The 15,791-nt window shown below is 44.3% G+C and overlaps 1 long non-coding RNA gene and 1 gene segment (V, D, J or C); one reads left to right on the top strand and one right to left on the bottom strand.

The window, feature by feature from the left end:
• Positions 1–811: 811 nt before the first annotated feature.
• Positions 812–2,658, bottom strand: LOC105873351 (T cell receptor beta variable 20-1-like). The segment is given in 2 exon segments: positions 812–1,990; positions 2,537–2,658. Coding segments are annotated over 2 exon segments (381 nt in total).
• Positions 2,659–6,526: 3,868 nt separating this feature from the next.
• Positions 6,527–14,845, top strand: LOC142872940 (uncharacterized). Its single transcript, XR_012921040.1, has 3 exons — positions 6,527–6,584; positions 6,669–6,794; positions 14,758–14,845. It is a non-coding gene; the product is annotated as an uncharacterized LOC142872940 (long non-coding RNA).
• The last annotated feature ends 946 nt before the right edge of the window (positions 14,846–15,791 follow it).

Raw genomic sequence — 15,791 nt, 5'->3', positions numbered from 1 at the left:
GACAGCTAGCTTGCTGGAGGAAAATATGGCAACCCTGATTTGTCATGCTTGCTAATTCCTGTGGTGTAAATACTCCCACCACGGCCTATTTCAAGCTATTAAAATGATGTCACCAAAATTTGAGTTGGGAAAGATATGCACACTTGGCTCTCATGACCTGGTAAAAGCCAGCTCCAGTACACAACGGTTCCTTGCTTCCTTTCTAATATGATTTTATATATTTGTAGTTCTGAAAATTATTTTCTTGCTTTAGCTATTTTTAGCTTTATAAAAAGCATCTCATGCTTTACATAATCTCATCAGGCTTAGTTTTTGCATTTTATGTCATTATATATTGCTAAGATTCACACATAACATTGCTTGTTACTCTAGTACATTTGTAGTTTGACTGATGTATATAGTTATCCATCCTATGAATAGACCACAGTTTATTCATTCACTTTTGTCAGTGCATATTTGGCTTGGTTCCATGTTTTTCATTTGTGAATGGTGCTGCTAAGAACACTTTGTATTTACATCTTCTTATGTGCATATGCAAGAGCTTCTCCTGATATAAACCTAGGGGTGGAATTACTGGGTCTTGGAATATAGGAACATTCAACTACATGAGATAATGCTGAGCCGTCCCCACGTGGTTTGTATTACTTATGTTCCCAGGAATTTACAAGTAATCCTGTGGATCTATACCCTCTCTAACATTTTACATCTCTAAACTTTTTATATTTTGTGAACCAAATGGATATAAAATTATGTATCATCATGTCTTGTTTCATGTGATCCTAATTATCAGTGAAATGAAATATCACTTTATATGTTTATTGTTCATATATGTTTCCTCTATTAAATATATGTTAATATCTTTTGCCCATTTTCCATGGGGTCTTACAGATTTGTTGTCAATGTAATTTTTTTTTGTTTCTCCTGGGAAAGGATTTTTCTGCAGGGCCACCCCTCACTGCTGCACTTACTGTCCCCTAGCTTCAAGATGCATTGTCTGAGGTCTTCCTTCCCCTCCCTCTGCCTTCTCTTCCACTTGACACTTTGTCAGGAGCAAACTCACCAGCACCTCTGCATGGGCACCTTGGAATTCTCTGTCCTGAGGTCTCTGGGTTGCTCCCTGCCTTTGCACCAGCCGTAGGTAGCCTGTTCATCCACCAACCAGGGCTTCCTGGAGCACATCCTTGGCTTCTTTCAGGACTATCTCCCTCTGCTTGGCTGCTCTGTGCTTCTCTGTATCTTGAGGCCTTGCATGGTGACAAGACTGTGCTGAACAGTCGTGGAGAGCCAAGTGCCAAAGTTTATCACAGAAGACACACAGCGATTTATAGAAGTGTCTTCAGATCTACCTATAGGATTATGGGTGGATTTACCCACAAACACATGACTCACATGTGGCAGAGTCAGGGCAAAACTCCAGGCTTTATCATTTTCAGGGGACTTTTCCATGTCAGCTGGCCACTCTGTGGGCCCAACTCTATTCCCAACCCGTAGTGCGCAAACACGACACCTCTACACTCCACTCTCGGATTCCTTCTCTCTCTCCCTCATCTGTCTCCACGTACACACACAGACACACACCCAGAGGTCTCAGTCAGCAAAGCTGCGGTTTTCCAATCTCCCACACCCACCCCCTTGGCCCGCTACAGAGGTTCTTGCCGGGGTCCCCCGCCGCCTCCGCGCGCTGTGTCACTGCCGCTGCAGATGTAGACGCCGCTGTCTTCAGGACGCGCGCTCGTCACCGTCAGGGATGAAAATGTTAGGTTGGGGTGCTTGATGGGAAACCTGTCCTCGGAGACACCTTGTTCGTAGGTGGCATCGGAGCCTGTGTTAGAAGTCGCCATGGGCACGAGGCTCTGTTTCGGGAACTGACGGTACCAAAACACAGTAGTGGCCTGAAAGTCCACGGCACGGCACTCGATCTCCACGGAGGCGCCGCTCCTGCAGACGGCCCTGCGCGGGCGCTGGGAGACCAGGGCGCCCAGCCCGGAGCCTGCGGGGCGCGGCGGCGGACAGGGGGTCGGAGGGACCCGGTCAGACAGGGCCCCCGCAGGAAGGACGCTCAGCCTCCCTCCCTCACCTTCCCCGGCCCCTGGGGAATCCCGGGTGTTCCGTGCGTCTTCCTGTCGTCTCCCCAAGGCCGTGACCTCTGTCCGCCCGGACAGCGGGCTCCCACCTCACCTTCCAGAGCTCTAGCGAGCACGGACGGCGCTGCCCCTCGCTGGGACGGGCACGAAGGACCCGCAGCGCCCGGCGCGGCCGCCTCCCCCGCGCCCGCACCCCGCCCGCACCCCCACACCCAGCCCGCACCCCCACACCCCGCCCGCACCCCGCCTGCACCCCGCCCGCACCCCCACACCCCGCCCGCATCCCGCCCGCACCCCGCCCGCACCCCCACACCCCGCCTGCACCCCGCCCGCACCCCGCCCGCACCCCCACACCCCGCCTGCACCCCGCCCGCACCCCGCCCGCACCCCCACACCCCGCCCGCACCCCGCCCGCACCCCGCCTGCACCCCCGGGCGGAGGAGGGCCCGTACCCGGCTGCAGGAGCAGCAGAAGCAGCAGCATCTTCAGCCCGGGCCTCGTTCGCGCCGCCGCTCCGAAGACAGGTGTGACCACACTGTTCCTTCGCCCCAGGGGGACGGACGCCTGAAGGGGGGATCCCAAAGTTGCTCTGGCCCGCCCCCTGGTGGTGACCGTTGCCAGAGCCGCGAGACGCGTCCGTCTCCCCGCCGGTCACAGGTTGCTTAAAGAGGACTCCAGAATCCCCAATTTAATCTCTGAATTTGCGGGAGAAACCCTGAGACGCAGAGCACTGGAATGACGTAAGTGAGTTTCTCATAAGGAGAAGAGTGTGCCCGTGTGGATAGTGAGCCACACCACAGTTTGTTGCCCCTGTGCCATATCCTCAGAGTCATCACACTGAGACAGCCCGTGATTGTCAACCGCCAGACCTACAGAGTGACGCTGCCATGTGTGTCGATAATGCCCAGGCCAGGGCCTCAGCCCAAGTTCAGTGTTTCTTCGTGGTCACCATGAAGACTCTTCCCCGTCTTCTAAACCGGGGTATTTAACCTTGTGGCTATCTCATGACAATTTCCCTTACATATTGATGGACTTAATTCTAAAAATATCTATTTATTTAACCTGCGTGTATTTGTGCAAATCACTGTTAGGGGTTATGAGAATAATTATTTACAGTTATTTCACTGCACTGGTGGTCGTGCCAAGTGTGGGCTAATGGAAATCAATTCTACAAAGCGTGGGGAATTCTTCCTGCTTTGAACATGCCAGGATACTTGTTTTAATGGATCGGTATTGAAAATGTATAGCAATTACAGAGAGTGGGAAAGTGTTTTTCCAAAGCACTGCACTTCTATTTTTATAACAGCCTCCTGGTTGTGCTTTCACTTAATATTTAGTTCTATTTCTTATTTCTCTGGCTTGGGTAGCTAAGAAAGGGGGGGAGATTAAGACTTGGCCCATCAAATTATGTTTGTGCTATGGTGAAGTCATTTCTATAATAACAAATATGACTATGGCATTACACTGACATTAAAGTACCTATTTAAGGGCATCTTCATGCTCCTGTCATGTTTCTTTCCTGAGGGTGTTGGGCCTCATTAGAATGGGGCCGCCTCACACCGTAACTGTACTTGTTCTGAGAAGAGTAGGTGAGGATAATAAGAAGAGTAGGTAAGGTAAAGGTCACAATTTTATATAAACTGTCCTTCCTAGTCAATAGATGCAATGACTTCTCAAAGCATGCTAAGAAAACATCTAGTGATATTTCCATTTTTTAAGTTTCTTGGCTTTCACTTCAGATAATATCTCTCTCACATCTTGATTGAAGAGAATGGAGGTTACAATGAAACTTCCCAGCTACAGAGTTCTTTTTAATATTAGGATTACCCTAAAAAAGCAAATGGTTCCATAGTTTTACAGTGGAATTTCTGAAGTCTATTTAAGTCCATATGCTTTGCTTTATAACTTCCTCAACAGAAAGGAGGGAGTTTGTGTCCTTTCTAGTCATGCCCAAGATAAAAAGGAAACATAGATTGTCTATCTCTGACTGTTCTCCCTTTCATTTTTTTCCTTTCATGGGACAGAGAGTCTTACCCTACTCCATCCCCTCTGGGGAATGGCTGTGCAAAGGTAGCAGAAAACTAACTCTACGGGGCTGTGTCTCTCCCACTGCCACCATGGATCCTGACTCCATCACCTGGCTCTGGGAATGATCGGTATGGAGGTGTCTCTGAACGTGGTCTGGACATTCAGACTGAAGAGTCCTGCAACCATCCCATCTCCAATGGCGTTCTTACTATTGTCACAGAACATTAGTTTCAATGATAGCTCAGAGTTCTTATTATATGTGTTCCAATGTGCTTTAGATCCTATTCACAGAGTTGTGTCTGTTTCCCATCTCCATGTCTCAGTATTTTGGTCTCTGTATGACTCTATGAATCAAGCTTCCAAAGAATATGCAGAAGAAACCCAAAGCTAAACATGGAATCTGGGAAGGAACTCACAGAGAAGACATGGAGCCAGGGCTGGTGTTTTCTAGACAGGGATCTCCGCATTTTTCCAGACATTCCTTGTCCCAGGAGGCAAAGGGCCACACACAGCAGGACAGACTAGGGGCTTTGATACTTCTGACAATATATATATTTTTTAAATTGTTTCTACTAGTAGTTTAAGTTTCCTTTCCAATATTTTTAAAAAATGTTTCTACTAGTAGTTTTAGTTGTATGCAGAGAATAAGATGGACTGTCATTTATTTATAGAAATAGAATTGTGATCAAATAGATATTTGTAAATAATTCACACCAGTTGTCTTCTAATTCAATGGATATGTGCAGAGCATAAAGAGAGAAAATATGCGGAAGACATGAAGATCATTTGGAAAGTTTTACTTAGCACCCGCCTGCTGATCTGTCACTCAAATGCTTCTTCTTTTAAGCCCAACTCTCTGTTCTGAGTGCCAGACATGAATTTACACAAGCCTCCTGGATATTTCTATGCAGACACCCAAGGAAGGCCCACTAGAACTGGGAACTCAATTTTATTCAATAACTTTACTCCATTAATTCTGCCCAATTGTCTCCCATTGCCATACTCCAGCGGGGGCGGGAGTTTGAGCGTGCTTTTCCTGAGACTGCCTCATCACTCTTCCCTTTCCTAGTCCCTGAAGCCTGTCTCACTCTTTTGGTGCCCGCCCATCTGGTGAAATCCTCCTTGCCCATCTGGTGAAACTTGGGTTCTAAGTTTCACCCCCAGATTTGCCTTCTCTTTGACGCCCTTCCTGATGTCACCAGACTGAACTGGCCACGTTCCTTCCTTTGCTCCACTAACACCTCAGATTAAAAGCACACGCCATACGATGTTGTGATTACAGTATTTGTCGTCTACACCTTTCTCTCCCAACTAGGATGTTATTATTTCTTCCGAAGGTAGGGACAACTTTCTGTTCATTTTTGTTTTCTAGTGTTCAGTAAAGCAGAAAAAAGGTTGGGGTTCTAAAATTAACCTCTTTCATCTCTCTTCTCTCTTTCTCCCCCTCTCCCTCCCCCCATATATATACCTTATTAATATTTATATAACATATATATAATTTTTAAACCAACTTAGTGACTGAGTGACGTTTCCTGCCACCCCACAGAGCCTACGGATGACAGCAGCTTTGGACGCCTGGCCGGGGCGGGAGGAAGAGGGCGGGCGGGATGTGAGGAGAGCCCGCCCCTGGGAGAGGCAGCAGGGCTGGGCACATTTACGCCCAGAGGGGGCGGCTGTGCCTCACTGTGTGTGCGCTGGCGCAGACAGACAGCCGTCTGGTTCCTCTGGGGCGATGTCACAGTGAGAGGGAACTGTGCCTTCCTGTCCCTAGAGGTGCTGTAGCCGTGGGCCATGTCTCCTTCCAGGACCTGACTTACCAGCTGCGAGTGGTAGATCAGTCTCAACCCTTGCCCCGGGTCTTGTCGGTCGGTACCAGTACATGGCATTGTGATCCAAATTCTGCTCACATTCCAGGGTCACCTTCCGTCCTTCCTTTGTGAACAGGTATTTGGGGGTCTGAGTGATTCCACGTTCCGTGGCTCCTGGGGAGGAAAGAGAAAGATGCTGGAAACAGCCCAGGGAGACGCCTGATGCCGCTTTCACTGGGAAGAGGCTTCCATCTGGAGCTTGGCACTTTCCGACAGGAATTTGCTCCCTGAACCTCGGACCCACGGGCTCCCAGGAGACAAAGGGCCACAGGGCAGAGCAGCTGGCTGCTCATAGCAGGGAGGGGTTCTCTCCTGTGGCTGCAAGCACTCGTTGGATGGCAATGAGATCAGAAGCTTAGCTCTGCAGCTCCCCCTGGCCTACAATGTGGAGTTTGTCAGAAAGCTGTGATGAATGGCTGGGAGGATCCTAGAGGTATTGCAGATGAGCCCCCCAGTCTTGCAGATGAGGAAACAGGCCGGAGAGCTGAGTCACTGGCACCTCCCATAACTCTGGTAGCTTCTGGGCTGAGGGGACTGGCACCCCACGGGTCTGGGCCAGATTATCACTGCAACTGGTCCTTTGGTTCTCATCCGTCCCGTTATGGTAATTCTTGGGTTACAGAGCACTGCAGACACTCTGGTCATACAGGGGTGCAGAATTCATTTGTCATGCCTTCAATCCTCGCAGGGATGGAGCGACTCAAGAGGTCTGTTCAGAGGTGTCCCTTGCAGCCGTCCTGCTGCACAGAGCAAAGCTGCTGCTGCCCCAGGTCCCTCACACAACCACGCCGAGGCCACATAAAGAGTATATTTAGTAAGTCTGTAGAATGTGTTATATTGTTAGTAGATTGGTAAGATCATCAATAAGATTGGTAACCATACAAATTAGATAATACATACTCTTATTCACAAGGCTAACTTTAGAAAATATACTCTTTTTTCCCCTGGTATTGATGCTAGAACATTTGAATTTTAGGTTGAGGTGTCATATTTTTCTTTAAAATTGGGATATAATTCATATGCCATAAAAATCTATTCTTTCAAAGTCTATAATTCAGTGTTTTTCAGTATGTTCACAAAGCAGTGAAACCATCACCACTATCTAATTACAGAACATTTTCATCACCCTAGGAAGAAATCCTATATCATTAGAAGTTATTTCACATTCATTCCTCCCATGACAACCATTAATCTATTTTCTGTCTATAAGGATTTTACTATTCTGGACATTTTATGTAAATAGAATCATACAATATTTTGCCTTTTGTGTCTTGCTTCTATTAGTTAGTGTATGTTTTTCAATGTTCATCCATTGGGTAGCATGAATCAGTGCTTTGTTCCTTTGTAGGACTGATCTCATTTCATGAATATACCATATTTTGTTGATCCACTCATCAATTGATGGACATTTCCACTTCTTGGCTAATATGAATAATGCTATTATGAACACATGTAAAATTTTTTGTGTGGCATGATTTTGATTGTCTTGGGTATTTACTCAGGAGTAAAGTGGTTGGGTTATATAGTAATTCTATGTTTCATTTTTGAGTTTAACTGCCAAACTGCTTTACACAATGGCTGCAACATTGTATGTTACCATCAGCAATATATAAGGGTCCCAATGTTCCACATCTGCACCTATACTTGTTATTGCTCGTCTTTTTGTTATAGCCTATAGCCTAGTAGATGTGAAGTGATATTTCATTGTGATTTTGATTTGCATTTCATTAATAACTAATGATGCTGAGTATTGGTGCATGTACTTGTTGGCCATTTGTAAATCTTCTTTGGATAAGTGCTTATTTAGATCCTCCTTTCTAATTTTTGAATTGAGTTATTTGTTTTTTTATTATTGAGTTGTGAAGGCTCTTTATATATTCTGGATACAAATCCACGTGAGACATATGATTTGTCAATATATATCCCACTTTGGGGTTGTCTTTACTTTCCTTGAAAATGTCACAAACTTTTAAAAATGTGTTGAAGTGCAATTTATCTAGTTTTTTCCCTGTGGTTGCCTGGGTTTTGAGTTTCATATTTAAGAAACCATTGCCTACTCTGCAGGATAAGTCCCTGGATGGCCTTGGCCACTCAGCTCTTCTCCCCTTTCTCATTTGTAGTTCTCAAGAGTTAACTATAGACTGTGTTGGCAATGCAATCTTGTGATAAGGTGGAAGTGGCCAGACAGCTAGACTCTGTACTTGTCTTTCCTAGAACAGGATGTCCTACAATGCTTTAGCCCAACAAAAGTAGCCTCTAGGTTTAAAACCCCGGAAGAGCATGCTCTTGAAGTCCCTCAGCTGCAGTGCAACATGGGCCATGTGAAGACAAGGTTCCATCTGCTCTGCATAGCTTTTGTGAGCCCTAGTGGACCAGCACACCATGAATCCTGGGCTTCTACTGTCCTTTGCTGCCCATGTGTGAATAATAAAATTGATTTGCTTCATTTGTCATATGACTCATGCAAGTGGTAGAAATTGCAGCCCCAGATGCAGTGGGAAGAAGTTTTGAGACTCCTGTTTCTGGTGGTTGGCATGGTGATGATCTCTGCCAACCTCCATGCATTTGGAATTTTCCCTGGGAAATTGAGAATACAATTCCCGGGGCTCGGTGACGAGTGCACAGGATTTACACCTATGCTTTCTTCCAAAAGTTTTACAGGTTTTGCTCTTAGGTTTAGGTATTTGATCCATTTTGAGTCAATTTTTGTATATGGTAGAAGGTAGGAGTCCAACTTCATTCTTTTCCATATGGCTACCTGGTTTTCCCAGTACTATTGGTTAAAAGACCATTCTTTCTTCCACTGAATGGTTTTGGCACTTTTGTCTATAATCAATTGCCCATAATTTTTTTACTTTATTTGAGGGCTCTCAATTCTTTTTCATTGATCTATGTTTATCCTATTTCAGTGACATACTGTCTTGATTACTATAGCTTTGTAATAAGTTTTGAAATGGGGTAAGTATGAGTTGGCCAATATTTTTCTACTTTTCCAAGATTGTTTTGGCCAATATTGGTTCCTGGGACTTCTGTATGAATTTTAATATTGGATTGTTAATTTCTGGAAAAAAATAGTATCTAGAATTTTGAAATTTTTACAGGGATTTTGTTAAATCTGTAGATCTAGTTTGGGTAGCATTGCCATCTCAACAAAATTAGGTCTTCCAATCCATGAATATGGGATATCTTTCCATTTATTTACGGCTTCTTTAATTCCAACAATGTTTTGCTCTTTTCAGTCTATAAGTCTTTTCACTTTTTTGTTTCATTTATGCATAGATATTTTGTTATTTTGATGCCAATGTAAAGGAAATTGTGTTCTTAATATCATCTCTAGATCATTCATTGCTAGTGTATAGAAATACAGCAGAATTTTTCATATTGATCTTTTATCCTGCACCTTGCTATACTTGTTTATTAAATCTAGTGGAGTTACGTGTGTGGGAATTTATTAGTGTGTATTATATACAAGATTATGTTGGGTATAATTAGAGCTTATTTTATGTCTTCTTTTCCAACCTGAATACCTTTTTTCTTTTCCCCATTCCCAACTGCCCTGGCTAGAACAAGGTTGTTTCAGGTTGACTTTTTTTCCTTTCAGTACTTTAAAAATGATCCTTTTCTGTTTTATCACTGAATATCTCAGGCAAGATTTTCCCTAGTGTGCCTAGACTCATGCACTCCCAACAGACATAGCCTGTGGCAGAGTTTCCACCCACACATTGCAGGGCAGGGCTGAGAATGCGCACCTGAGCTGCAGGTACCCACTCTGAGAATGGTGAGAAATGATGCTGAATGTTTGAGTTTGGCATGGATTCACGTGTAGCTTTTGTTTATTCTATCAAAGGACAGAAACCGTAGGTGGAAGTTTCTTGGATACGATAATGTTCAGCTCCTTGATTTGGTGGCCAAGGAGACTTAGATCCTGAGATATAGAGTCACTTGTGCTTTTTCTTCTGCCTCTAACAGCTTTGTGTATATTTATTCTGATTTGACTTAATGGCATGTGGTACAAATAATGAAACATGTATCTTTAGATCAGTGTCATATTCAGCATGGCCTGTTTACCCTTTCACTATTTAGATATATCTATGTGTTCATTTCCTATAGGATAATTGTAAGTACTGTGATGGTATCAGATTGTACTTTTAATCTCATGATGCTTCTCATGAGTGGCAATTAGTATCTATACCAATATATCCAGAGCCAAAAATATTCCTGCACAGAATTTATTACTGAATCTGTTTAAAGCAAAATCCACCCTGCTTGCATCTTCATTTAGCTTAATGAGTATGGTAGAGTGGTTTTTGTTACACATACTGTATGGTCCTTAGGAACAGTCTAATATAAGAATACATAGAAGCCTGGTGCTCCGCTGGTCTTCAGGTAGAGTCAGTGAAGGCAGGAAGTGGTGGTGTGGTCACAACTCTGCTCCACATGGGAGAATCTCTTCTTCAGTTGGAGTTTAATACAATGGCATCCAAATAAGCACCCACTAGGCATTCATGTATGTAATAGATTATATAAAGGAAACCAAACAATTACCTAAGACAAGGCTGTACAAGATAGCACCAAGAGTTCTTACCCAGGGCTGACATCATATCAGATCATTGTGTAATACCAGTTATCCTTGAGCCCCTGAGAAACTGTAATTGGCAATGATATGCTTCTTAATAATAAAGGTAAAGATATGATTATCTTTTACTTTGTCAGAACAGTATTCCTGTTAGATATCAAATTCAAAACATGAGACATATGTGAAAAGAGACTTATGTGAAAGTCTCATGAAAACATGAGACTTATGTGTAATAAAATTATTCAATAGTAGTAAAATAATAACCTAATTGAAAAAATGAGCAAAGGACCTGAATGGGCATTTCTCCAAAGAAGACATAAAAATGGCCAACAGGTATATGAAAAGATGCTCACATCAATACTCAGCAGGGAAATGTAAATCTATGAGCAGATATCACCTCACACTCATTAGGATGGTTGTTATCAAAAGGACAAGAGATAAAAAAGTGTTGATAAAGGTATGGAGAAAAGGGAAACTTTGTACACTGCTGGTGGGAATTTAGACTGGTATAGCCATATGGTAAACAGTATGGAAGTTCCTAAAGAAATTAAAAATAGAACTACCATATGACCCAGCAAACCCTCTTCTGTGTATATACTATATGTGTGTGTGTGTGTATATATATATATATATATATATATATATATATATAATGAAGTCAACACCTTATAAAGATATCTGCATTCCCATGTCCATTGCAGCATTATTCACAATAGCCATAATATGGAAACAATTAAGAATCTGTTGGTGGGTAGATGGATAAAGAACTATGGGGTCTATCTATCTATCTATCTATCTATCTATCTATCTATCTAATGGATATTAGTCATCCAGAATGTATTTAAATAGTGAAATGACAAAAGCAGACCGATGGTATTAGCTTCATGGTTATTTGTTCTATAATTTAAAAAATCTAGTTCATTAAGCTGAGAGAAAGAAATAAAGATACTGCAATTTACTTTTGACAGAGATGCTATGATTTATGTCATGGTCAACAATGACCCCATAGTTTGATGTCCAAACTGAGACATTTTGGTTTGTGAAAAAGGTTGCTATTAATAATTATGTCAGGACAATAAGCCTAAACCAGGACCGCATGACAGACCAGGACATCTGATCATCTGATCGCCCTATACAGCTGACTTTATGACATGCCTTTTTTTTTTTTTTTTTAGTCTTGCTGTGTAGCCCAGGCTGGAGTACAGTGTCACGATCATAGCTCAAGTCATTCTCCTGGCTCAGTCTTCTGAACAGCTGGAGTGGCTGGGGAGTAAGCCACCGCGCTGGCTCTGACATGCTCCTTTATTGCCATCTGGCAGCGGTGGAGGAGACTGCAGGAAATAGATACTATTTTCTGTGACATAACCACATTTCAAATTAGCCTTGATGTTGCAGTTAGGCATGATCTACAGTGTCTCTTCTGAACAGGTCATCTCTAGGTCTGTTATCTGCATACTTAATTTAATTATGTTCAGATTTTTCCAGGTGGTAGTGGTGATATGTCTTCAACAGCAACCCTGGTGGTTGTCACATGTGTGGGAAAAATGAAGATTCCATTCATATATATATATACACACACACATTATATATATATATATACATATCCTGAGTCACATAATCTTAGTCATATGAGAGCTTAGATCAAAAAGTGCCAGTTTCCAATTTTTAAGAGGAGGACACTGAGTCCCAGAGAGATAAGGGCACTTGGCTTGCCAAGATTCCACAGCTGAAGGAAAAACAAAAGAGCCAGAGTTAGGATCAGAAAGTAGGTTTCCTGACTCCAGTCCCAGCATCTGTGGATCTGCAGGAGGGAGAAGGGAACGGTTGAGTGTTTAAAATGACAAAGTAAAATGTCATGCTCCCCCGGATAGCTGTACAGGGAATTGAATTTCCTGGAACAGCCCCTGATTGGGGATTTGAATCAGCGTTCCTCTGGCATCCTTCCCCTAAGCGGGTTGTATTTGCTGCCCCCACACCGCTGTTCTCACTTTGTCCCTGCCCTTTTGGGACTGTCAGCCTTGTTGAGGAGGCAGACTGTGGTGAAAGGACTGCAGCAAACCCGTAGTGGGCGACGTGCTGTTGTTCCACGTGAAGAAGTCACCGCCTCTGCGAGTGGTTGATGGGGGAAGAGTTTGCAGGGAACCTACGTTTGAGATAAAATCAGTAGGAACGTTTGAGTGTTTAGGTAAGATAACATCAACCTCAAATATCTGTCTCTGTGCTTAAAAAAAAATATTTTTGAGGCCTTTCTGTCTAACCATGGAATGCACAGAATGCCTAATTCTGTGTGTGTTTTGGCAGTTGTGGGAGCCCCTGTCCCAAAGCATGCCTGTCATGATAATTTAAGAGAGAATTCATAGCCTTCCTCTCTCCTGGTAGCAGCTGGAGCCACAACACTCAACCTACTTTTTCCTGCTGAAGCAGGAAGGTGAGGAAGGGGCCTTTTCAAATGTCTTCCTAGGATTAAGGAGGGGGAGAGAAAGCAGACGGTTCATACACTGGAGCAGGCGTGCTCAAACTACGGCCTGCGGGCCACATGCAGCCCGCCAAGGACATTTATCCAGCCCACCGGGTGTTTTTGCTGCCGCTGCCTGTCCTGCTTAGCAGCTTACTCGTCCCAGGCCCACTGTGCACATGTGTAGAATGTGCGCCGCACTCTCCAACGGCCCTCCATCGGTCTGAGGGACAATGAACTGGCCCCCTGTTTAAAAAACTGCTGGTGGGACTGCAAACTAGTTCAACCTCTATGGAAAGCAATATGGAGATACCTTAAAGCAGTACAAGTGGATCTACCATTTGTTCCAGCAATCCCATTGCTGGGCATCTACCCAAATGATCCAATGACACTCTACAAAAAAGACACCTGCACTCGAATGTTTATAGCAGCACAATTCACAATTGCAAAGCAGTGGAAACAACCCAAGTGCCCATCAATTCATGAGTGGATTAATAAAATGTGGTATATGTATACCATGGAGTACTACTCAGCTATAAGAAACAATGGTGATATAGCACATCGTGTATTTTCCTGGATAGAGCTGGAACCCATACTACTAATCGAGGTATCCCAAGAATGGAAAAACAAGCACCACATATACTCACCAGAAAACTAGTATTAACTGAGCAGCACCTAAGTGGACACATAGGAACTACATTAATTGAGTATTAGGCAGGTGGGAGGCGGGAGGAGGCAGGTATATGCATACATAATGAGTGAGATGTGCACCGTCTGGGGGATGGTCACGCTTGAAGCTCAGACTTGTGGGGGGAGGAGAGGGCAAGGGCATTATTTGAAACCTTAGAATTTGTACCCCCATAATATGCTAAAATAAAAAAAATACTAACTAAATATTAAAATGAAAATACATAATTAAATATATTTTACTAAAGTTATTTTAATAAAACATTTTTAAAGCAATAAATAAATAATAATAAAAAGTTTGAGGACCCCTGCACTGGAGGGACTGGGCTCAGCGGTGCCGTGCCACTGCCACCGGCACAGGGATACATTGCGGAGTCCCCAGGCTCTGCAGGGCGGATCTTCAGCGTGGAGGACAAGTGGACCCAGAGGGACGCTTGCTCTGAGTCAAAGCAAAGGTGTAGGCCACCACCAGCAGCACTGGGCTTGGGGGACCCGGGACAGAACACTAAGGAACTTGAAATGAGCCGACATTACATTGGACAGACCAGAAACTGAGAGCTTCCGGTTCAAGGAGTCAGAATGAAATTTTCCCTAAGAAAATAAGTAAATTTGGACTTCTGGGAGTAAGACAACTGGGTTCAGCATATATAAGAGCAGATGTAACCACTAAATTACTCTTTGGCTTAGGCTAGCTCTATTTAGCTTCTGCTATTTCCTTCCAACCTACTATGCCCGCTGCTTCCTGAGCCAGGTCCGTGACGAGTTTCTGCGCTAAGATTAGCTAATGTTTCACACTGTGGCTTCGCTGCTGGCACAAAGATACACAGCTGAATCCTGCGGCTCTGCAGTCTGGATCTCCAGGCTCCAGGCTGAGTTTTGGGGGCACTCAGCCGAAAACCTCTGCTTAACCATCTCGGTTTCTTCAAAGACCTTTCTATCCTGGAAGGAAAACAAGAATTTGAACTCTTTTTCCAGGATCTGTTGATACCAGTGAACATAACGGTGTCCTTTCATTGGGACACAATACATTTTCACTTTCTGTCCCTTCCCTTTGAGCAGATGTCCTGGAGTCTGGGTGACGTCTTCACCAGCAGAACCTGTAATGAAAGTGGACAGAAGTTGCAGACTGAGCCCGTGGGGGGGGGGTGTTGATGACATGGATGGAAGCCTTATGCAGGGGGCCTGACGATGTCAGAACAGGGACACTTACTTGCGGCCAGGAGACAAAGGACCAGGAAGCAGGTGAACACCGGGCACATGGCAGAGTTAGGGAGGCAGGTGGCTTCCTCTGAGGCTTCCCTCCCTCTGTCAGCAGCTTCTCTGTGACATATCATGTAGTAGAATCCAATAGTCTTTGGTTCTTGCTCTGTACAAGTAACACACATAGACATCAAGCATACGAAACAACTATAGTATTCAACCACCACAAAAGAGGCACCAAAGGGCTATGATTTTGCTAAAGCAAGAAAAAAAAAATGAGGCAATTTCTACATGCAGGGAGAAGGGAAAACAGAGATGGAAAATTTTGAGTTGATGAGATGGGACTACAAGATTAGAGGGGGCCGAGGCAGCTAGAATTTGTGAGGAAAGCTACCAGGGAGGAGGAAGCTTCGCAAAGAACCGCAGATGTCTTTGTAGGCACCACCTTCCATTTTTGGCTCAACAGTGATCTGTGCCTATGTAGGATGCAGTGTAACAAGGCGTTCGAGAGAAACCCCAGGAAGATTCTCCAGCATCTGCAGAGTGGCCGGACTCCAATAGAGGCACAAAATTAGGCCAGAGCAGGAGTTGGCAAACCACAGCCCACAGGCCGGGCACCCACCCGTTCCTACAAACAGCTTTTAGGGGTGTGGAGCATTTCCAAAGTGGCAGTGTGTGGGGCTTTCGACCCCCCTCTCCCCCAGAGAAGAGACATAACTGCTGAAAATTTACAAACAACCATTTGAGGTCTCTGAAAATTGTCCTAAGGACGTACAGCAAGTGGAGATAGAGTTATTCAAAACAAATCTGCTAAATCCAGGTGAGAACTCAGCAGGACAGAAGCTCTCCTGCAGGTGGGCATGGCGAGAGCATGGGGACCCTTCTCCCCCAGC

The sequence above is a fragment of the Microcebus murinus genome, chromosome 9 (genome assembly GCF_040939455.1).
Source record: "Microcebus murinus isolate Inina chromosome 9, M.murinus_Inina_mat1.0, whole genome shotgun sequence".
In the NCBI taxonomy this organism is placed as follows: Eukaryota; Metazoa; Chordata; class Mammalia; order Primates; family Cheirogaleidae; genus Microcebus; species Microcebus murinus.
Note: the sequence above shows the minus strand (reverse complement) of the source record. Positions and strands in the feature narration are given on the sequence as shown.